We start from the raw sequence: 24,280 nt of genomic DNA, 5'->3' as shown, positions 1-24,280 counted from the left end.
GTGTGTGTGTGTGTGTGTGTGTGTGTGTGTGTGTGTGTGTGTGTGTGTGTGTGTGTGTGTGTGTGTGTGTGTGTGTGTGTGTGTGTGTGTGTGTGTGTGTGTGTGTGTGTGTGTGTGTGTGTGTGTGTGCGTATGTGTGTGTGTGCGCGTGTGCATTCAAATTTGTAGAAAAGCATGTAACATGGCATGAAAGATTCAAACAGGTGAGGTAAGGTGAGGTAAGGACATGCTGTCAACTGGACAGATGCATAACTAATGGTTTATACATTAGCATAACTGTCTTTGATATCAAAACAGCGTTTCCATTCCATTTATGATTTTTTTTACCAATCTACTTCTCATGCAAGCATTCAGGAGCATTTATAATGTTTAATTTACAAGATGAATCATTATCAATGGCAGATTAATGACCTTGCTGGTTTTCTCCTTGATGTATTAACATTTCCTGGTTAGTTTAAAATTATTTGGCATACCAAATGTTAGTAACAACTGGGCCTGAAGTGTATAACTGATATTTACACTGGTGGTAACATTATTTTGGAGAAAAGAAAAGAAACTACGTACAAGGATTGCACAAATTGATCCAAATTTGACCTTTAACCTTTTGGAGATAGCAGGTGGAGTCATCAGTCTCTCACCTCCTTCAGTCTGTGGCGTGTCCTTCGCTGAAGGTCAGCTGACTTGTAGCTGTGATCTCATTGGTCGATGCAGGCAGCTTTAGTCAGATTGAGGTGGGTGGTGGAGGGGACTGCTATTTTGCAGCGGTGTGGATGTGTGTGCTGCTTGGATGGGTACAACTGTACTGTAACTATGTAAGAAGATACTGCATGTACAGTTTGTGTTTGCATGCATGTGTGGGTGTGTCTGTGTCTCGGTCTGCCAGTGTTTCTGTCTGTCTGTCTGTCTGTCTGTCTGTGTGTCTGCGTGTTTGCTTATGTGTCTATCTGTCTGTGTCTGTCTGCAGGTCTCTCTGTCTTCGTGCTTCTTCTCTTCTGTGGCGTGAGGTGCCTCTAAAACGAATGACTTTATGTCACCTGAGTCTGGCCACAGGCACTAATCTAAAGTGTGTGTGCTTCCCTTCACATGGAACCAGCTTATGAAGTTTCACAGTCATGCAGAGAGACACAGGGTTGGTTAGTCCACTGGAGGGGGAGGCCTCAGCAGTGGAGTTGGGGGGGTTGGGGGCTGGGGGGTTTCGACACGAGTCAGACTGGGAGGAGGTGCATGCACCACACACACAAGGAGGAGGGAGAGAAACGACTCCACATTCAAATGTGTTTTTGTTGGATTAGAAACTCGATGGCAATAACACATGGGTTAATGGTGATTAGTCTCAGAAACACTTCCTTTAAATTGCTCCGAAAATGGGAGAAAAATATATACAGCTTTAATTTAAATCAAAACATTGATCTCCGCAAAACAAACCCAAAAGGCAAATTGTACATTGTATGTTAAAGAGAAACTAATGTTTGTCTGGTTTAAGCAATTAAGCACGACTGGGCAAATACTTAATGGCATCAGTATGTCCAGTGGCTTTCAAAGAACAACACGCGTTCTCCTGCAGAGCGACTTGAAGGAAGTGTTAAAAAGAGGTTTTTTTTTCTCTCTCTCTCAGCTGGATTTCTCAGTGAGGGTTTCTGAGTTTGGGTTGGGTTGGAGTGACAGACCGTGCAGGGCCCTTGCTCTCTCTAGAGCCTCTGGGGCTATTTTTAAACAACTGAGCAACTGACATCACAAAGGGCAGAAAATGAAACAATATCTGCACTCTAGTGAGGTTTACAGGTCTCAGTGTGAGGCTTTGTCTCGAATAAATGTTGCTTTTTAAAGATGGTTAAAAGATTTAGTGACCTATATATTTTTGTTCAAGCAGTGATTACAGATAGGTTAAATTGTATTGTGTTGGCCGTGTTGGTGAAGTTCATTCCTAACTGCTGGATAAGGAAATTGCTTGTCAACTACTTAACCTCTGTCCGCCACTTAAACTCATGTGTTTTTGGTTAGTAATTTTCAAAACAATCTAATCAGACCAGAGAGTGTGCATATAGATGAGATACCATTACTGAACGATTCCACTGCTCAAATGCGCTTTAATGCTTTTTAAGAATCCTTTCTAAAAAAGCCTCCCCATTCAGCTTAGCTAAATGCCTTACAGGCAAATCATGTTTGGCAATTTAGACTGGCCCTGATTATAATGTGCATTAGCACAACACAAAACACACACTCACACAACAAAGATAACAATCAAAACAAAAAATAGCACTCAAAATCTATGACAGATGGGCTTGCACATGAGGGACACAAAATAAAATGAAATAAAATGAAAAAAATAAACACAACTCTATGAGTGATGACACAAGAAAGAAAGAAACAGTGAGGTAATTCAAGAAAGAGAGAGAAAGAAAGAGAGAGAGATTAAAGACAAAGAGCAAGAAAGAAAGTCAGAATGGAAAAGAACGAGAGACAACAGACAGGAAGACAGAAGAGAAAGAAAGAGTCAGAGAAAGAAACACAGGCAATAACAGACAGGAAGAGAAAGAGAGAGAGAGAGCGGAGAGACATGGAGGAAGGAGGAAGAAGATAAGCTGTGTCTTCATGCTTAGGGGAAGGGGTTACTTGGTTGGAGGCGCGTTGCTGCTTGTTGCTGCACGGCGGCCTCGGCAGCGGCGATAGCATTCCCAGCCTCCTCTAGGTGTGCCTGTGTGACGCTGCTCTTGCTCTGGCTGCGCGAGGGCCCGTGGGAACGCAGGTGGCCCTCCGAGGACGACTTGGAGCTGCCGGGGCTGCTGTGGGATTTCTCAATGGTGGGCATCTGTGCATCTGGAGCCATAGCAAAAAACAAGACAGGTGAGAACCACCCACGTGCAGGTATGTGACTAGCCGCCAGAAAACAGGCCACCAGTAGGACCACGTTAAACTGAGAAAATCACAAATGAAGATTTTTAATTCATTTTCTTTTCCCTTTTTTGAAACATTTGCAAAATCAGGTTAAAGAAGCTACTCAATGCCTTGCATTTGCAAAATCAGGTTGAAGAAGCTACTCAATGGCTTTGAAAACGGTATTGGTTTGTCTAAAAGCATACATTTTGTTGCAACCTGTTTTTTTGTGGCTAGTCACATTTGAGAGGCAGAGAGCCATCCTCTCCAGGGGTGTTGTGGGGACGCACCTGGTTGGGGATACTGTGTGTTTCAGCAGCTGTTTTTATTTCTCTGGCAGTTCTTTAAGGCTTGCACCGTGCTTGGTGGTACTTTTGTCTGAGCAATTGCATCAAATCTTTGCAGTATTGCATCAGAATATACACGTTATAACTCGGCATGCCAAATGAGTTGAGCTGGATTGGTTTTAGTGAACAGACAAGAGTACCTTGACCTTGCTTAATTTCATTGAATGTGGATGCATTAGTTACCTTTCATTACTTTGTGCATTGGTCAATTTGAGGTCTGATAATGAGCTAACAATTGATTCAAAGTGATTGATTTTCACCATGAATACTCATATGATTAGAACTGAGTCACTTGATTTAATTAGCATTGAATAATGTAATTTAACTTCATCTATGTATTGATTTAAAGGTGCACTGTGTAAAAGTTTTAGTTGTTTATTTCTAGAATTCATGCAACCCATTCACTAATGTTACCTTTTTCATGAATACTTACCACCACCATCAAATTCTAAATATTCATTACGACTGGGAAAATTGCAGTTTTCATGCATGAAAAGGGGGATCTTCTCCATGGTCCGCCATTTTACATTTTTAACTGCAAAAATGTCTGTACTTGGGCCATACTAGAAAATAATAGTTTATTACTTACTAAACTTTCATGAAAAGATCAAATTTGGCAATAGGCCGCCCAGTGTCAATGAGCAGCATAGCTGCAGTACCTTTTTTGACCAGTACCTGCACAGTGCACCTTTAAAGTAAAAAAAACAGCTAGTATGTAAAATTCTGATTGTGGGTGGTAGCAAAAGCTATAGGTACTGCAGATCATAGGGATATGCTCTACCTTTAGCTGGGTCGGGAAAGATCCCATGACTCCGGCTCTTGATGACGGAGCTCTTGGGTGACTGCTCTCCTGGTGCTCCAGGCCCTTCAGGACCGCCCGGACCTCCCGGCCCACCTGAACCCCCTGATCCTGGGCCGCCTCCCTGTCCACCTGGGCCGCCTGGGCCCTGTGGAGGCTGGCCTCTGCCGTGCTGGATACTCTCGCTCTGCTCCTTTAGGGGGAGCCAGCGAGGCGTGTTGTCTAGCTGAGCGGTGTTGGAGAGGTCGATAAGCACCTGGAGAGAGAGAGAGAGAGAGAAAGAGAGAGAGAGCATCAGTGGAGCTGAACTGATGTGGAGATATGGCATATGACTGCAGAGGACATCTAACATGTGCTGATAACTGGTAGCTGGGAATGTTAGATTAATCACTGACTGAAAGTTGGATGGCTAAAGGGCAGTATAATTTGTATAATAATAATACATTAAAGTGTACTTTGTGATATTTGTGGATACCTACCTCTCCAAGGAAGTCATTGGACGAGTATCTGTCATAATCCCAAACCGTCACTTCCAGGGTTTTCCTCTTCAGCTTCAGTGGCAGATGGTGGAGCAAAAATGTAAAATTAAAAATATATGTGAGGCATGGATAATGACCAGACTTTCAAATACATTATTTTTAATTACATTTAAATTAGTAGTCAAAAATGTTAAAGAACTAAAATAGAAAGTAAAACAGAGTTTTATTACAGCAAGAAACTTTTATTTTGCATTTTCTTCATTATAAACACTTTAAACTCAAAGGTGCAGTATAATCCTTTTCGCAACCTGTAAAGGAAACATTAGCTTATTAAAACAAGAACTACTTTCACAGAATAACAATTTCGGGGTGATTTGAGGAGACATCTCTGGTGAAACTAAGTAATGCTGAGAGAGAAAGAGTTGTCTAATTAAAACCAAACATTTCCTTCGCTGCAAGACAGACGGAGGCACGCAACTAAAGACAGCTGTGGAAACTCTAAAAACTCCAAGGAGAGGAGTAGAGAATAGGTCTCTGGGGGAAGCACTGACGTCCAGAGAGAGAGAGACAGAGAGAGAAAGAGAAAGAGGAAAAGAGAGGAGGGGAAAGGGATAAAAGACAACAGTTTCGGAAATGCTAATGTTGCCAAAAGACCTTCAATGAAACATAGATTTAACTTTTTGCACAATCGTAATTCGCTGCTAAAGGACAAATTCATTGCCCCATTATGGCTTGTTCAGGCTGACAGAGAACCTAGCTGGTGTTGTCGCACATAATATCAAACCGACCAACGTGTTCACCCTGAATATCGAGAGGTGAACAGAAAAATACTTGTTTTGGTAACACTTTCTATGAAGCCCATATCTATAGTGCATTACGAGCATATTTATAACAGCGTGTAATGCACATCATAATCATAGTGCATTATGACTACACTCATAACGCTTCATGATGGAGTATATCAACAGTAATGAATAATTATAAATCTATCTTATGAATGGTTATAAATTACAGTCAGTGAAGGGGCTTATAATACTGTACATTATAACTGTCATAATGCACTATGATTAATTACTGTATGATGCACATTATAAGTTGTTATAAATGCGCTCATAATGCGCTATAGATATGGGCTTCATAGGAAGTGTTACCCTTGCTTTTTTTCCCAAAGCAAACCTCGACAACATGCACAGGTCAGCTGGTTCATCCAGGTCACACACATTACACTGTATAACTGGTGTGGGAAACAGCACAGGCACTGCTCTGCTCCGTCTGAAAACAGCTTGTGAATGAAATTCTCTTTTATTTTTGAACACTACTCCAGTCTGCCTACACACTTCCTTGGCCACCTACTGCACCGCCCCCGCAACACCAACATGCTCTTCCTCACCCATGCAGCCTAGCCTTGCACACCATCCTACGTACTTCCGCCAAGAGACTTGGCTCCGCACTATGTCTGGTACCTGTTTTCTGTGGAGCGATGTTGAACGGCAGGATTTGGCCGGTGTTCTGACAAACGGTCCTACGTTGTAATTTTATCCTATGGTAGGATGTTCTGTCAGACAAGTCTGTTAAATGGCCATACATCGCCAAAGATAGACGTCAGACATTTTTGTTCAACAACTTATCCTGATTTTTCCGAAAAGCTCCTTCCCGCGTCCTGCAATCGCGTCAGATCAAACAACCTCCAGACCATGAATACGAATTGAAATGTTAGTATTATGGGATGGTCAGGACCAGGCTACATGCAGCCTACACAAAGTGGAAAATGCAGTGTTAATTAAACACTAAGAGAGCCGATTCAGAGTGTATTTCATCCCAGGGTACTCTTGAAGTGTCGGAATGACACTGCATTTCTTACTGTGTACCTAGCGAGAACACCACCATGTAACCATACATGTGTAGACAAATGTGGGATAGCTCAGCCATGCTAAATGTGAAGGTTAACGGGATAGCACCTGTTCCAGGTGGATGTTCTTGTAGATGACAGTTTGGTTCCACTCGGGATTCTGGCTCCTCTGCACGCTCTTGGTTCTGCGCTTGTTCTCAGCACTGTGGAAGACAGAAAGAAGGTGTCAGAACCCAGCTTGCTTCCAGGATGTGGGAGAAGTAAAAATAGCAAAGGTAAGGACTCCACATGAGAAGAAAACAGGCAGGTGACATTACTAACACATTGTGATTGTGATATGAGAAAGCATAACAATGCATGACCGTACTGTATGGACGTTGTGTGGATACACAGCATGTGTACAATATAGAGGCAAAGAACTACTAATCAGCTGCTTTTGTTCAGTTGTTTACATCATCGTTGAGGTAAACAACCACCAATCAGTCAATTGCATTTCTACATGAGTACATTAGAGTCACTGAAACTCATTGGATCCATTAGATGTTGGTATTTACAGACTGTGGTTGTAAATGTAATGGATATATTTTTCACAGTGCTGTGTTCAGCAGATGATTCCTCAATCATTTGCTTTTTTTATAATGAATAGACCACCGATTTCAATGTGGTCACCACGTACATTGAATCAATGTGCATTGACACAGAATGGTATTGTGAGAGGTAAGGGAACAAAAAATGCAGAACAAGAATGGATACTCAAACACTGGCATTCACTGTAAGCAAAAAAAGAATGTTAAAAAGGATGATCCACAGTCAAAGATGTATTGATGAATGCTGTGAAAGAAACCAAAATCAATGACAACAACAGCCCACCGACAACCCTGAGGGAATGAGTATTTGTCTACACTACCTTGCATTCTGGACAACCATGACTTGGCTGTGTCAAATCCACAGATTTTGTGTTGTGGGGTGGGCAAAATATGTACAGGCAAAGAAACAAAATGAAAACTAGTCAGACAGGTAGGAGAAAACAACAGGCAAAAACAAACAAGGCCATCCGGCGTGTCTGGAAACAGTCACGTCAATGACGTACGTCATGGAGTCTGGTGGTTCAGTCTGTTGAGCACCCGGATCAGATACAGACAGCCCGGTGTACATAATGCCTTATAATCACATAAACAAGCAAGATACTTCCATTAGCAAGATAGTAGATACCATTACACTGCCTGCCTGAGATGCAAGGCGGCCATATTGATTTTGCAAAGCTACTCCTACTCTTGCTGACCGTTTCAGGCACATAGGAAAGGAAAGGAGATGCACCTTCTAAGTGGTTCTACTTTGGCTAAATAACGGATCCAGTGTCCAACAGGATGTCGAGATGCTCGGTGAATAGGCTGGTGCTTCAGCAGACTTTAAGTTCCTTTTAAACTTTTTTGTCCATTTCAGAAAGTGGGAGCATTTCTCCGACTGACATTTACTGATAATGACAATTTTGAATCACCGCAGATTGGTTACATGACCTTGGAAATATCAGTAGTTCCAACTGAAGCATACATAAATCACATTTTTTAACTGAGAGCCGGAGAAATGAATCACTGCACTGACGTTAGTTATGTTTTCGACTACTGTCTGTTGTCATCTCAGCACCATGTAAAGGTTAAATCACTCACATGTGCAACAAAGGTAAACTGATGGAATACGTGGAACTGAGAAAAGTACTTCAAAGACCAAGTTAAACAGCAACTTGATGTACTCAAGAAGGTCTATTCAATTCAAAATACTGCAGTACTCAATCACACAATTGTACAATTGTTTTAACAAAACATAAGAAAAGAAACATCATCCAAACATAAAATTGAGAGCCTGCCAAAAAGCTACTGTACATAATTAATCACCACAGTAAGTATGTTGACACAATTATTTGAGGCAAAATTAGGATGAAAAGAGGGGCAAAAAAGCAACGCTACTCACCCTCTCCCTGGAAGTAGGTAGACCTTAACAAAAGGATCTGAGTAGCCGTTGTTGTCCCTGGCAGCGAGGTTTCTTGCTTGCAGGACGTGGACGATCAGATTACCCATATTTTTGTCATAATTGATTTGGAGCTGGAAAAAGAAATGTGGCCTGTGTGATGTGCTTGTATTATGTTTCACACAAGGTTATATGCGCTACTCCACTGGGAAACACAATCTAATGCTAACCCAGAGATGAGCCCCATAGTAGTGCTACTGTAATTCCTACCAATGTTATACAATATGAAGGCATTAATAAGTAAATGCTAAATAATATTGTCATGAATAAATGTGTGCTCTGTTCTTGCAGTTTCAGAAGGTGAGTTTTTGTACCTGAATTTCCCCAGTGATTGGATGTGGCTGAGGCTTCAGGGCTTCTGTGGACTGAAAACACCAACACAATAACAAAGGTCACCGCTCAGAAGCAAACCGAGTCTGAAAAGTGCAATGTAAACAGGGGATGTGTGACTTCAGGTCAGTGCTTTTCACAGTAACATCAACAGATATTTTTTTTGCCCTAAGTCTGGCTTGTACTACAGACACAGACATGGAGTTATGGACACACACACACACACACACACACACGCACACATGCACGCACGCACACACACACGCACGCACGCACGCACGCAAGCGCGCACGCACGCACGCACGCACGCACGTGCACACACACACACACACACACACACACACACACACACACACACACACACACACACACACACACACACACACACACACACACACACACACACACACACACACACACACACACAACAAGCACCAACAACAACAATGCATGTACATATACAGTAAGCACTTCTACCTCTACATCAAAATATGGAATTAAAAAAAATACTGTGCCGTTCCCATTTCCCTGCTGTCCAATATAATGTGAATTATCCTCTAAGTCCCATGTCTCAGGTACCAAATATCTGTTTGTCTGTCTGTCTGTCTGTCTGTCTGCCTGCCCGTCTGCCTGTCTGCCTCTCTGTTTGTCTGTCTGTCTGTCTGTCTGTCTGCCTGCCCGTCTGCCTGTCTGCCTCTCTGTCTGACCCTACAACTTGCTTCCCCTGCTTTCGTTTCTCATTTTGCAATCTGTCTTTGTACCCAAATCCTGTATAATACAAGTCTCTATCTCCCATATCCTTTCCATGTATTTATATTAATCGAAGTCTGTCTCTGGCTGTCTCCATTTGAGTCTCTATCAGTTTGTAACTGTCTTCATTGTCCTCTGCCCGTCCCTCTTTGTAGCCAAAATTTGCTCAATATAAGGTTCACTCTCACACACCCTTTCCAGGTATTTCTATGTATTAATTCAGTCCCCCAATCCTTGACACACCTCGTGTATGTCTTTAATTAACTGTCAGGTCTTTTAGATGGATCCCTCTCTCCGTAACCTTTCTGGGCGTGCTCGTTTGAAGTGAAAACAAGAGGTGATCAAAGCAGCAGTGACCCAACATCAGTCAGCCGAGCCCATTGCCCAAGCTCCACATCTCTCACCATTCCACCAATCCAAGGTCAAGTCCACCCCCAACGCCCCCTCCTTATCGCATCCACTTCAAAGTGGCATCATTTTTCTCTCAGTTTTTTTTTAAGCTGCTCGAAAGGCCAAGCAGCCCTTCTAGCAAGGTTTGTGACTGCCAAAACCCAGTGACAGCCCAGCAAGTTGGGAGTCAAGGAGAGGCAACCTCTTTTGTAGTAGGCACAGTGTTTTCAACAGTTCTAATTGGGTAACAAAACAAATAAATAAGGTTAAAATAACAAGGGTTGTGAATAGTTCAGGTCGAGAGTCAATAATCCTACAAGCCTCCAATTCATGCCCCTCAAGGGACACATTGGTTGTTGAGATTCACTTGTCTCCAAGTCTCTAATTTGATTTCCCATTTAAGAAGTCAGGGATGCAATAGAGGACATGGTGAGCAGTTTGTTGAAACTGAAAGACATACTGCCTGAAGCATCTTAGAAACGGGGAGAAACGTAAGAGCAATGGCTGTGAAATGTATCAAGTTCCACTCCAATGTCATCTTTATACCTTCATCTTACTATGTTTCTGCTCCCAAATATTATAAGTCTGCATTAGTCCATCAGAGTTTCAGCAGAGTAGGGAGATAATGTATGAACTAAATCAATCAAACAAACAAACAAAAGGAGAGAAACCCCACACACTTGTTCTCACATCTTGTGTTAACCTTAAATAAATCCAGGAACCTCATATTGAGTCCAAAATCATAGTAATTTATCCTGATCTCCTGCTCATACCCTCTCTACAATCCTATAAGATTTAAAGTGGCTTGGAGGCAAGGAGAAAGACAAAAGAAATAAAAACAAGCAAAAAAAGACTGGCAGACTGCCTTTGAAACTCAGCATAAAGATGCTCTCTCTCTCTTTTTCAGTAAAAGTCCTGCAATATATTTCTTTCCGCTCACTTCACTGAAACACTGACCTAATCAGTACACCCCGTCAGCCAAGTACATGAGCTTATTAGTGATAATAGCTTAGTAGAGGGCTATTTTCCTTGCTCAAGCCCCTTTGTCTGCCCCTGCTACCCATAACATGCCTTAAACCTTGCTGTCGTGGAATGTCTTAACAGAGGGAAAGTGGACCAGCTGATCATACTAAATACACTTCCTCAGCTAGTTAGAGGACTTCATTCCTCATAATATCTTAACAAAACTGTATTTCCTTTCGAGGGTTTTTAAGTCTGCTTTTGCCACCCATACCCTACACTGCATTTCTGTCATTGCATGTATTGTTAACATCAGGGAGAGTGAACCAACTGATCCTACTAAATGCATTTCTTCAGCCAGGTAGATGAGCTCATTCATGATAATAGCTTAGCAAAAGAATATTTCCTCTCTGAAGCCTTTTTTCCCCTTTTTTTGCCATCCATACATTAACCTACAGGTATCCCACTTTGCTGCCGTTTGTTGTTGATGGAGGGAAAGGGAATCAGCTGATTCCTTTAAATCCATTAAACTTCATCCAGGTGAGAGGATCTCCTTCCTCAAAATACTTTCTGAAGTCTTTTTGTCCGCTTTTGTCCACCCATACTCCACACTACGTACCTTGCTGCCGTGGCGTTTCTTGTTGACGGAGGGGGACCCCGGTTGGCTGGGGCTGGGCACGGCGCTGGAGGTGGCGGAGGCGGTGCCCGAGTGCAGGTGGTGTCCCGCCTTCTCCAGGGCGGTGAGCACGGCGGCGGGGGCCTGCTGCTGGGACACCTTCTGGAGCTCCGCAGCCAGCTGCTTGGGGTCCACGCCCGGGGAGCGCTGCCTGTCCCCTGTACACATGGACACACGTGAACACACACACACACACACACACACACACACACACACACACACACACGCACGAACGCATACCCATGCACGAACGCAAGCACACAAGCATGCACAAATGCACCCACCCACACACACACGCACGCACGCATGCATGCACGCACACGCACACACACACACACACACACACACACACACACACACACACACACACACACACACACACACACACACACACACACACACACACGCACACACGTGCGCCCGTAAGAATCACATGAGTGGGTAGAGATCATGCTCAGTCTGCAGTTAAATCAACAGCACCTCAGCGAAAATGTCACATTTGATATCACAGGTCATTCATATCATCGCTTATAATGCTGCCAACACAGTAGATGGTGAACGAAAAGATGTACTCCTACACCATATCTAACAGAGTGCAAGAAAAGCCACATCAATCACCATTAAAATAACGCAGCTAACATGTACAGTACATGATAACATATACAGTATTCTCATCACATCAGATGTGCTTAACATACTGTAGGACCACCATACAGTGTAGAGTACATCAACCACAAAAGAGACATTTGACATGTGTACTTACTAACATACTTACTGGCAGGCAGAGTATCTTACTGGCATGTACTTTGTATCATTCAAACAGGTGCACAACATATATAATTATAGTTTGCCAAATGGTTTCTTGTTGCCAAACCAAGTGAGTAATGTGAGTTGGCTCTCAACATGGCACCCTTACCAGCTTTCATCTGTGTGTGGAGCTCCAGATATTGCGGGTGTTCAGAGTCAGAGAGCATATTCAGGTCCCTTAGACAAACAGAGGGAAGATATATCACTGTATATTTCAGTTCTTTGAGGAATTGTAAAAAATATTCATAGAATAATTAGTGTATGGGCGCAAAATGATAATTTGTCACTGGTAGTAGGCTATTTGTATGTGTGAATGACAAGTTTGACGTGAGGCTACACTGGATGCATTCATTCGTAAAGACTTATCTCCTTTAATAAATAACTTCTACTATAATCACTGTAAGCATTGAAACCCAATTGATTTCAATGTATTTTTGAAACAACTTGTCTTTATGTTATGGAATGCAACAAGTGTAGCCCCAGTCTGAGAGTAGCCCGTGTATGTTAGTAGATAATTTAGATTAGGGTCGACACTCACAGTCGCACACATAACTGCGTCTCCCCACTCTGAGGACCCACGATGGTTTGCACCTCCTCATAGGTCTTGCCAGTCAGAGCAATCCCATTCCACTCCAGGACCTGCATTCCTGTGTGTTTCCAGGACAATAAGGTTCAGGTACATGTTAGGATGCAGTACATTCAGGCATTCATCCATAACCAAACTGCACCGAGATTCGAATCCAGCCTGGTTCCTTTCCCAGCCCTACCCCTTGTCTTTCTCTCCCACTCACTTCATGTTCAAATCGTCACTGTCCTGTCCACAGGAAAAGCTCATGAAATGTAAAAAAAGAAAACCTAAGGGAAAATTGACCATTTTTCCAGGTGATGGGGTTCTTGTGAGTACATTATTAAGTGAATCACAATGACATTGCCGGATTACCTTAACGTCATGCACCAGCATTGACGAAAGAGAGAAAAATAGGGAAATGTGCCTCTAATTTTGCCAGGAGGCTACATCTGAAAGGCTGGATTTATCTGTATGCGAGGGCAGTTGGTCTGTTACGTCATTCAGGCGTCAAGATAGCTACAAGAGAGATGGAACATTTCCAGAAAGAATTATATTCTCCCTGCAGAGCTTTTCAAAAATTATCAAAAGCTGTCTCTATACCACGCCCTCCTTACCTATGGCTATAATTGTGGAGCACATTAAGTATTTAATGTGTGGAAGTTATCTGCTATGTTATAAGAATAAGTTATAGTTTAATCCTCACACAATGTAATCATAGTATTCACACACACAAAAAAGGAAAAGGAATTTGAAGATTTTATGCAGCTCTCACACATTTTGCATTCCTTTAAATTACAGTCTGTTTTGAAGTGCTATCTACACTGAGAGAGAGAGAGAGAGAGAGAGAGAGAGAGAGAGAGAGAGAGAGAGAGAGAGAGAGAGAGAGAGAGAGAGAAGCGAAGCTGCACTGCATGCCAATAAAGTGAGTTGAGCATGGAGAATGGGAAAAGGAAGCAAGAGGCTTTTAAAAAACAGCACGGCAAGCCCAGAGACACACACACACACACACACAAGCTCACACACACACCACACACACGCACACACACACACACACACACACACACACACACACACACACACACACACAAGCTCACACACACACCACACACACGCACACACGGGAGCAGCTCCTCACCACTTACACAAATGAAAGCGAGTCTTCAGATAGGCCTTTTGCTTACGGAGCATTTCACGAGCTGTGGCGACAATAGAGTATATTCAGCTGTTTGAAGAAGCAAGAAGAACCAACATTCACTCTGTCAACAGGAGACTTCCTGGCAAATGGCTTTTCAATTAAATCATTTCCCTGTCCCTGATAGAATTTGGTGTCTTTTTCAAGCTCGCTCCCTATTGCACTGTTGCAGTCACTGTGTTTGTTTTTGTATATGTGTGTGTGTGTGTGTGTGTGTGTGTGTGTGCTTGTGTGTGTGTGTGTGTGTGTGTGTGTGTGTGTGTGTGTGTACCGTGTGTGTGTACCAGTGTACGTGGTATGAGTGTGTGTATATTGTGTGAGTACACATGTTGTGTGTACAGTAGGGACATGCGCACGTGTGCGTGTATTTGCGTATGTGCATGCATGTGTGTGTCCGTGTCTAGTACACAAAGTAATGATGTTTGATGTCTGTGCGTGTGACTCGGCTGCCACAGCTGCGATCGCGGGGTTCATCAATTGCTAGGGGCGTGCAAACTGCAGGTGCTGGGAGGAGGGCAAGGCTGAGGAAATGACTGTTCAAGATGCACCAGTGATGCTCTCTTAATCTCATTCCGGATCGCTGAGTCCAATATTGCAGCAAATAAAAAACCACAGCAAGATAAAGCACGGTCTAGAGATACACACCGTGGCACCACTGAGACACTCGTACCTGTCCAATCTCCGGAAAGAAATCCAGTGCTGTTTTCCCGCTCTTTTCATCTAAGATATTGATAGCTACATTATGTAACACATGCTCTCTGTGCTTAGGTGTATTGGAATTTGGCAGTGGTGGACAAAGTAAAAGTAAAAGTACTTTTTTGGTGTAATTACGACAGTAGCACATGATACTGCATAGCTGTTACGCCGTTTATTCCATTGTATCTACCTAATGAGATAAACTGTGTTATTACTGAAAAACAATAAAAACCTAACAAGGACCCACCACAAACTCAATCCAACCTGTGCAGAATCAGCTTATCGTAAGACAAGTACATTAGTCTACTTTTTACTCAGATAAGTTACCTGTGTTGGAAGAAAACTGTGTTTCTTTTTTCTACTTTTACTTTTACTTTGTCCACCACTGGAATTTGGTGTACAGCGGTTAATAAATAACTAGACACCTTACATGTGACTGCATGCTAAAATAATACTCATTCATAGATGTGAATATATCAATAAATGTTCACCTTGTCTTGTCAACGTTTTTATTTTGGCTAACATCACCAGTACAGCTCAAGCCTGCTGCTTAACTTGTGTGTCCATGCCTATTGTTGCCAAATACCTTGGCTTTCATTGTTTTCCATGGGGAAGTACAAGTGGTGCTAACTTACACACGCCAGAAACATACTCCAGCATAACTTTGGACAAGCTTTGGACAACTTTGGAATGCTGCCCGCATTTCAATTATTAGAGAGTCATGGTAAATATAATAAAATAACAAGACCAGTTTGAATATGCTTGCTATGCTCTGATGGTTTGGTATTCTTTGCTCATTTGAATGCAGGTCTTGTATGCATGTAAGTACCATCGTCAGCACATGCTGTACATATGAATTATGCACAGCTAGTTCAAACAGGAGCCTGTGGGGCTTTGCCTTCTAAATCTGAAAGTACAAGAGATTGAAAAAGAACTAGTTCCTGAAAATGATTAACGATAAAAAAACAAGAAAGAAACAATATCTGCAACATAATAATACCTCGATCATTCCTCGGTCATTCCACAATGACCCTACTCATGTCATTTTTTGGTCATTCTGCAAAAAGAATCATTGCCACGAAGAGAAAAAAAGGCCATTCCAGTCCCCAGATGTACACAGCGTAATGAAAGCTCCAATGAGCTTACACCGATGGCTGGCCTCTTATCGTCAGGCCTCAGGGGACTTGGGATTAGCACCAAAGACCCTTGCTTGGCATCCTCTACCCCCTCACTGCCATCTTTCCTCCCCACGACGAGCCCCTAGCACTCCTGGCATTTATGGCTCAAAGACGGCATTTCTGTCCTCCTTTTTTTTTCTTTTTCTGCAGAGATATGCCGCTCTGTGAGCATCCATTGAGAGAGGAGTTTGCAGATGTGTCTAGTAGAGATGCACCGGATCCTGATTTTTAGGATCCTGCCGGATACCGGATCCACTGCTTAAGATCCTGCCGGATCCGGAACCGGATACCGGATCCTACTAAAGGGTTGAAACACATAGCCTACTCACACACGTGGGTCCTTTTCATCACGTTGGCTCAAACTATTTTGACTGAAAAGCCTCGGCTACCGGATCCTGGATCCTGGAACCGGATCCTGATCCTGTGAAAAACCCTATTGTCCTGCCGGATCCGGAACCGGATATTGGATCCTGTGCATCTCTAGTGTCTAGTGTTTGGCTGCCTAGGCGAGACTCCAGCACAGCAGGGCAGGCGTGCCCTCTCAGGCCTTATGGCCTCTGACACAGCTGCAACATGTTGTGAGAACGCAGAGTCACTTGCAAGGGCAGCAGATCAGGGGTTGAAGAATGGCTTCACAAATTAGATGCAAGTGGCAGAAAAAAGTAGGCCTATACGGCATGGGCCAACTGTAGCTCAGCTGCAGCAGATTTAGCAGCCATGTTCAGCAATTCCATTGAACCTGCATCAAAAGGGATGTGAAACTGTCTATTGCAGCAACTATCTATTCTGTGCTGGTGTGGGCACTTATCTTTTTTTTTAAAAGCCAAGGATGATATATGAGCTTGTTTTTATTGCGACACTGGATCATCAGTCTGCTAATCAGAATTTACAGCACGGTGCAGATGAAAACGAGATGAAGTCTTGATCGGACACACGAGCTCGCGGGCCGTCTTACCTTCCACTACTTTCCCTGACTGTTCAGCCTGTCCGCCGGGGGTGAGTTTGGCGATGTATGCACCGATATCTCCGTTGGACCCAGGAATCTCCTTGCCACCCACCACTCGGATTCCCAAACCGTTTCCTGACCATGCATCAGAGGAAGAAAAAAGGTGGTTGTTTCATGTCAATATGCCAAAATACTTGATAATTCTCACCCCAAGTCCTTCCATGTTAAATATGTAGAGGAAACTTTGCCTAATCTTCTACCATGGCAGCCTTCATTAAACATAGATCAGTGGATGGTCTTGCATTATTTGGGTCACGGCTTCTCAGTATTACATACCATTTTGTTAATCTTTTAAGTTAATCTTTTTAAAAATACTACATAAACTCAACAAATTGAAGAATACAACAAAACAAACGAACAGATGGCTCCATTTACCTGAGACACTGCTATCTTTAGGGTCCCTCTGAAGTGTCATATTAGTGTGTGGGAACGGGTAGTGCAATGACTTCATCTGCAACAGTGAAACCAGCAGGACAGGGAATACTCTTTCTCAGTGTATTTATACGTATATTGCAACGGAAAAAATGACAGTGTAGTAGTATTATTTAGTAATAAACATACAGTAGTTTTGGGTGTAGTCAGAAATGTTGGGCCCCATGAAAGATTCAAATTTTGGGCCCCCTTAAGGGCCCCTCTCAGTGCTTGGGCCCCCTTAAGGGCTCCTATTAGTGCTTGGGCCCTTAGAATCTGTACAACTTTTCCCCCCCTAGCGGCCCCCATGGGTGTAGGCATGTATGAAGGTACCTGTCTACTGTCCAGTGGCTGTGCAGTCTTTTGCCCCGGGTGACCAGCGCGTGGTTTATCAAACCAGTCACTCTCCTCTTGCCTGAGGTGGTAAGCTATTGTTGGGAGCAAATTAAGATTGTTATAATCTCTGCGCTTTATCATGCAAATGAGCAGGTCGACGTCTTGGTGGTGTCCACCACATGCTTTTCTGAACATGCAGACCACACTCCCCCACCCCTGAGTTCCGGTCGGCATGCTTTTGAGGAGGTGAAACGGAGCTCTTCGAAGGAAGCTCAAACACGCAGAACACCCAGGCACTCACCTCCAGACACGTCAAAAACATCACACTCCCTGATGTAAATGCACACAGCACACACATATACATGTATGTACACAATATACTGTACAGTACATGCTTGATCACAAAAACATACATTCTGCCACCCATTCTCACTCTCAGACTCTCTCTCTCTCTCTCTCTCTCTCTCTCTCTCTCTCTCTCTCTCTCTCTCTCTCTCTCTCACACACACACACACACACACACACACACACACACACACACACACACACACACACACACACACACACACACACACACACACACACACACACACACACACACACACACACAGACATTCACTTTCTCTGGATCTTCTTCTTGAAATCGTAACATGACCTTACATGACCGCTACACTACTAAGGGCACTAATTACTCATGAGATGAAATTCCTTTAAAGATGCTGTGTGTAAAATTTTGTCATGATCATGGCACAGCTGTGCTATACACATGTTGTGACATGTGTCTCTATCTCGCCATAAGAAAGCCATCACTCAGTGATGAACTGTATCTTATCACTGTCATCGGCTGTCATGACAACTTTCCACATACCTGTTGCCGCTGCTCTGCATACCTATGAGATGCGTCATAGGCTTTTATGGCATCCGGAAAATGTCATGTCAGTTTATAACAGTGGCTACATCATGACACTGTCATGTTATTAATTTCAGTTATTATGATAGTTGTAAGAAATGGCATGGGTAAAAACACATTTTCACAGCTTCTTTTTGTGTATGTATTTATACCTATCAACGAGTGTTATCTACCTACTGTAACCCTGTGGTACAGTACAAGTTCAAGTAAATAATGTTACATGTAGTGATGTAACTTTTCAACTTAAATAATAACTTTCAACTTAAATAATGTAACCAAAAGTGTAACCATGACAGGTTATGATGAAGCAATACAGTAGATGGCAAAGTCCTGTCAGGATCATGACAGCGGGTTCTGGATGATTTTTTCCCTACTTTTCAAGTGTTAAAGGACTACTACTTCTTTACATTACTAAACATTCTTGCAACAAATGGGCTAGTAGACTCCTCAGACTCCTCACTGGGTGGCGTCCTTGCATTATATATGAATGCTAATATACAGAACACGGGTACATTTAATTTAAGAGGAAAATCACGTACACTCTCTGCAATGCTCTAATATATGCCATTATAGAAATAGTTTCTGTGGCAGTGGTAACTCTGACAGAGCAGTCTCATTGTATTGTAAATCAGGACGCAAGGGCCTTTCTGTGGGATTGCATTTCTCTCCTGATTCCCCAAAGTCAGTCCTGAGAGAGTGAGATAGGAGCTGGCAGGGGAAACTTGTTTTGGCTGAATTGCACTGGGCAACTTTATGCTCCCTACATCTGCGAGTGTCACATTAAATCTCACGCTCTCCGTCCATTTGTGCGGGGGCGTCAGAAAGCACCCAGTGCTTTGTGAGGATTGCTGCAGCTGCCTGCCTAAGTGCTGTGATGGTGGATGGACCAGGAGGACTGACAGTGAAGGCCTCGACACAAGAACATCTGGCATTCAGACGGATTGTGGACGTGGTGTAATACACACATTATGCATTTATGTACACTACATATATGCAACACATCATGTATGATCAAGTCCTGAAAGCCACACCTACAGGGCTCAAAAAGTGAATGAACATGAGTGTCACAATGGGATTGAAATACCACCACGTCAGGAAATGCCGAGCACTATGACATGTATGAGTGTGGTGTCAATGTGCCGTATGCTGACTGATGGGGACTTGACTTGAATGTCATTGTGCAGATTTTAGTGTTCTCTCACCTTCTACATTCCAGCTAGGCACCCCTGCGATGACGAAAGTTATATTTTAGATTCTTTTATCATTTTTGTCTTACAGCAGAACCCATGCTAGGTTTACACATATGTATGTGTGTAGATCCAGTGCTCATTGTGTCTGGATGGTGCTATCAGATTTCAGCTGTTCTGCTAACTGTAGATTCACTCGGAGTGATCAATGCAGTGTTTGGTCATGCACTATCTACTGCATTCATGTGGAGCATGCTTTCAATATATGGTTTTTGGATGCAAACACAGGTATTTTGTGACGGAACATTCTGATCTGGTATATTTACCAAGGTGTCGTGCTCTGTCCTTATGTCATAGTTAGTACATTATGGGGTCATACACCAACACACCATGCATAATCCATTATTAAATCAACAATTGCACAGTGTTTGCTTTGTGCGGCATATATTTTATGTGTTGGAGGGGAGAAAAAGCAGTGACCAGCAACTACCTCTAATGAGTATTACAACACAGGGCAGAGCACCAGATCCAATCCAAACTTCTTTGAAAGATTTCCAGTGCCCCGAATTTTCTGCACGTTACATTCTGGCTCATGGGCGAAGTCTTTCAAAGAAGTTTATTTCTCCAGAGAAATATTTTTTCGGAGCAACACTTAAGCACTAGAGCATGTTAGCATACACCTGTGAGGGCTGTGATAACATTCTCCGTTTCTATGGCATTGCACTATAGGAGCTATGGAAATACCACAATGACTAATGCATGTACGTCCATCATCGATAGCGAGGAAAAAAAAGAGAGGGCAGCATTCTGCCTGTGATCATTCAGCAGGTGGATCGGTGTGGGTCTAAGGATTTAGAAATGTGATACTAATACTGTACCGTGTTTGATACTCGAAAGATACTCATGAAAGAGTCTGGGATCATCTCTGCTCAAAATCAGCAGGGGGTCACTTAGTGCTGAAAACCAAGGCATATGCAGACTTATACATCTATGACACTGTGCAAAGGTGGCCTACTCCTGTCGCTTATGTCAGTATAGCCTACAATATATTGTGTTTGTATTTTTTTTGACATGTTTGCCTTTTTGTGACATTATCATGTCAATAATTAAATAAAGATATTTCAACCCAGAAAACAGAAAGGTGTGAAACTTGATGTGCACAATTGCAGAATAAGATGTGACTGACACACTTACATGTGAATGCAGTATGTGACTAAGGAAAAACATGCAAAAATAATCACAACACTGAACATGCAAATTAGCAGTCATTCAACCATCGCATGCAAGTTTATTTGTTTTATTTCAATTGTTCCCTCTCCCCCTTTTTTGGATTCATATATAGACAAAAACAAGATACAATGACATGCAGCAGCACAGAATGATTAAATGACAGCAGACAGGACAATAACAAAAGAGGAAGAAAGAGGAGATTTTTTTTCAAATACAAATGACTCAGATTTAGCTATCAAATATTGCACAGATACATCTAAATCTTTTTATATATTTCTGGGGAGGAACATACCCCCCATATGTATATTACACCCATATTCTGAACTAGTACTAAGAGAACAAGATCTTCATTACGTACATACAGTATGTTAACATATAGGTTATGTGAACACAGTTTTACAATGTAGCTGGAGCAGTACAGTAGTTAAGGGAATTGATGACATTTATTTAAAGTGCACAAGACAGCTCCATAAATACAAAATCAAAACTGTGACCTTCATAACAAGCCGCTGGCTGTAAGATTCTAAGAGTCAGCATAAAGACTTATGTCATCGGCAATCAACTACTGCCCAGGGACTGCACCCAGCAAACATATTCTCCAACCTTATCCAGTAAAACAACATAATGAGTATATTCATCATCTTCTGGTAGTACGGTGGATATCAGTATTGAAGTGTCAATATTGCTGATTTATTTTATTTGTACAGAAATACAGTAATATACAACACGTTGGGAAATGTGTTATTTTAGATTATGTTCATTTGTGATCATGAATTCAGTGGCACCTTACCTAACCTATTATTTATATGGCTTTTCTAAATGATAATTTCTTTATATATATTTTACAGACATTTTGTTTTAAGAAAAGATAAAGATGGGGTAAAAATAAACAAAAAGAACAAACACAAACATGGAACAGAAAGAATGGTGCATCTAAGAAGGAAAAACGTCATATCAGATATAGATATCAGTATGACAGTTGTGAGTTCTTGACAGTTGTGAAAGGAAATGAAAGTTTTAACAGCAGCAAGATCAGAAGACAAACGAAAAGATGAAAACAGTCATGCAGTTACAGATGACAAACACAGACACGACTACAATTAGGCCCATGCATATCTTCAGGATTCAGAGACAGGCTTAAAGTAAATTTACCTTCGCTGTCAGACATGGCGCCCTGAAGGTCGTCCATGATGAAGGCTATGTCACGGTCATACCCACGGGTTCTGGACTCCTCCCGCATATGTTGTTGGACCTCAGGGAGGGAGTGGCTTGACCCGAACTGATCCCGGGAATCAGCCGAAATCGGGGGGAGGGGGCCGGCTGATGCTCGAGCCATGCCCATGGGCTGTCCGACTGGACTCAAAGGGCTTTCCTCTTCAGAGTTCTGGGCCACAATTGGAATGCGACCTCTGCTTTGACTGATAGGAAGGCTAGTTGGTTTGGCTCTGGCTGGGCCAAATGATGAGTCCAAGCCCTCACCTTCAGACTTTAGCCTAAGCGATGAACTGGACAGGTCTCTTTTGATGGACAGGTCAAGTCCATACACGGAGGAGGGTCTGGACGACGGCCTAGAGCGGGTACCGCTAGGGTACGTGCCACCGTCGTCTTGCAATGATGATCTCAACCCTGGGCTGAGGTTGAGAGACTGTCCCAAGTTTAAAGACTGCGCCAGGTTAGCGCCTAAAGTAGAGCCCAGGTATTTCTGTTGCTCTGCTACGTTCTTCCTCAATCCAAACGTAATCTCGTCTTGTAGAAGCCGAGCCCTGGTGGCCAGCCCACCCACCGAGGACCCGGTTGATGCTAAAAAATGACTGTAATCTGGTTCTACATCTCTATTCTCCTGAATTGGGGAGAACTTTGTAATTTTGGGGTCCATGAGAGCAGCCTTTTTCTGCTTTAGCTGCTTTTGGTATATGACAGATGCAGGGAGTTGTTTGGCAGCTTGCTTCTCCAAGGTGAGTCTGCCAATGCTGTATTTCTCTGACTTTGGAAAGTGTCTATAGCTGCTGTCACTAGGCAAGTAATGTGGTAAACCAGTGAGGGGGTCCAGGCCCTCTGTACCTCGCCGGAACTCCTGCTTAATCTGTTGTTTCAGGAGTTTCAGTTCATATGGTTCCTCCATTGTGTCCTCCTCAGTCTTCCCATAGGCTAGTCTACCTTGACTACCCAGGAAGTCTGCTACCTCTGCCGTGCGTCTCACCTCCGCTGCACGAAGCAGACGGTCGGCTTTAGTCATGTCTTTATCGGGAATGGTGAAACTGGCACCAAGTCCAGACGTGCCCTTTGTGAGTTCACCAATGTCGTCAATCAGAACATAGTTCCGGGCATTGTGGTGGTCTATGTCTGTGTAGAAAGACTCAGCTGATATACTGGACATTGGGCTGCTTGCCATGCTACCCCTCTCCTCCAGAGCCATTCTAAGATCAAGGTTGCTGTACTTTCCTCCAAGCTGAGAAACACCGTATGTGCTGTCAGTGGAGGAAGGGACCATCAAGAGTGGCTGGTTGTGTATGACTTCATAGTTGGTGGTGATCTTGGGCTCATGTTCTGGTCTTGGTTTTTGCTGCATCAGCATCAGCTGGGAAGCATGCTGATAGCCTGATTGGGGGGACTGCTGAAGACTGGGCACTGATGAGTAGACAGACTGGGTCTGATAGGGGGATACTTGTTGATGGTACACAGACTGCTGCTGGTACAATGTTTGCTGAGGGCTGTAATGGCTGTCGGCTTGAGTTTGAGGGGCATACTGGTAGTATTCTCCGTACTGGGATTCAGCATCAGCTTGGCCTGGGATGAACTGGTTAAACTCGGACTGCGGAGCAGTCCTTGGCCTCTCAAGTCCACGGCCATTGCGTCTTGCCTCCCTGATATTACTGACCTCACTGTCAGACATGTAGTCTCTTTCCTCTGCCACACCTTGCAAGTAAGCCCTCTCTCGCTTCTCCCTCTCTTTCAGCAAGACATCTTTCCTACGGTTAATGCCCATCTCCAGGTAACGGAGTTTGGCATCAATCTCCTTCTCCTCCTCATCAAGTTCTGCTTGCTTCTTGCGGAGCTTGGAGGACTCTCTCTCGACCAAGTCGAGTTCCTTGTCGATGTCTTGCAGAATTTTGGCACGAGCCAAAGTTGTATTCCTGCACATCCTTCTTCGAGCAGAGCCAGTGCTGTACCCGGATGGTCCAACAACTGTCTCTTCCTCTGGTGGAGGGTGTGGCAGGGTACGTTTCACTTTCTTCTGGGAACCATAAGGGGTGCCACTCTGGGATCCTTTGCTCTGCAA

The 24,280-nt window shown here is 43.2% G+C and overlaps 1 protein-coding gene across 1 annotated transcript in view; it reads right to left on the bottom strand.

Moving 5' to 3' along the window:
• The window catches only part of pclob (piccolo presynaptic cytomatrix protein b), a 77,407-nt gene that overhangs the window by 5,423 nt on the left and 47,704 nt on the right, over positions 1-24,280 (bottom strand). Inside the window, exons 16-28 of the mRNA XM_063197828.1 lie at positions 22,153-24,274; positions 17,671-17,765; positions 17,302-17,377; positions 16,876-17,001; positions 12,825-12,933; positions 12,396-12,463; positions 11,423-11,637; positions 8,688-8,738; positions 8,317-8,447; positions 6,458-6,551; positions 4,500-4,571; positions 4,003-4,276; positions 2,614-2,817 (exon numbers count right to left, since the gene is read on the bottom strand). Coding sequence (XP_063053898.1) covers positions 2,614-2,817; positions 4,003-4,276; positions 4,500-4,571; positions 6,458-6,551; positions 8,317-8,447; positions 8,688-8,738; positions 11,423-11,637; positions 12,396-12,463; positions 12,825-12,933; positions 16,876-17,001; positions 17,302-17,377; positions 17,671-17,765; positions 22,153-24,274 — 3,637 coding nt within the window. The remainder of the gene's footprint in view (positions 1-2,613; positions 2,818-4,002; positions 4,277-4,499; positions 4,572-6,457; positions 6,552-8,316; positions 8,448-8,687; positions 8,739-11,422; positions 11,638-12,395; positions 12,464-12,824; positions 12,934-16,875; positions 17,002-17,301; positions 17,378-17,670; positions 17,766-22,152; positions 24,275-24,280) is intronic.

This window comes from Engraulis encrasicolus, chromosome 4 (assembly GCF_034702125.1).
Source record: "Engraulis encrasicolus isolate BLACKSEA-1 chromosome 4, IST_EnEncr_1.0, whole genome shotgun sequence".
NCBI lineage: Eukaryota > Metazoa > Chordata > Actinopteri > Clupeiformes > Engraulidae > Engraulis > Engraulis encrasicolus.
Note: the sequence above shows the minus strand (reverse complement) of the source record. Positions and strands in the feature narration are given on the sequence as shown.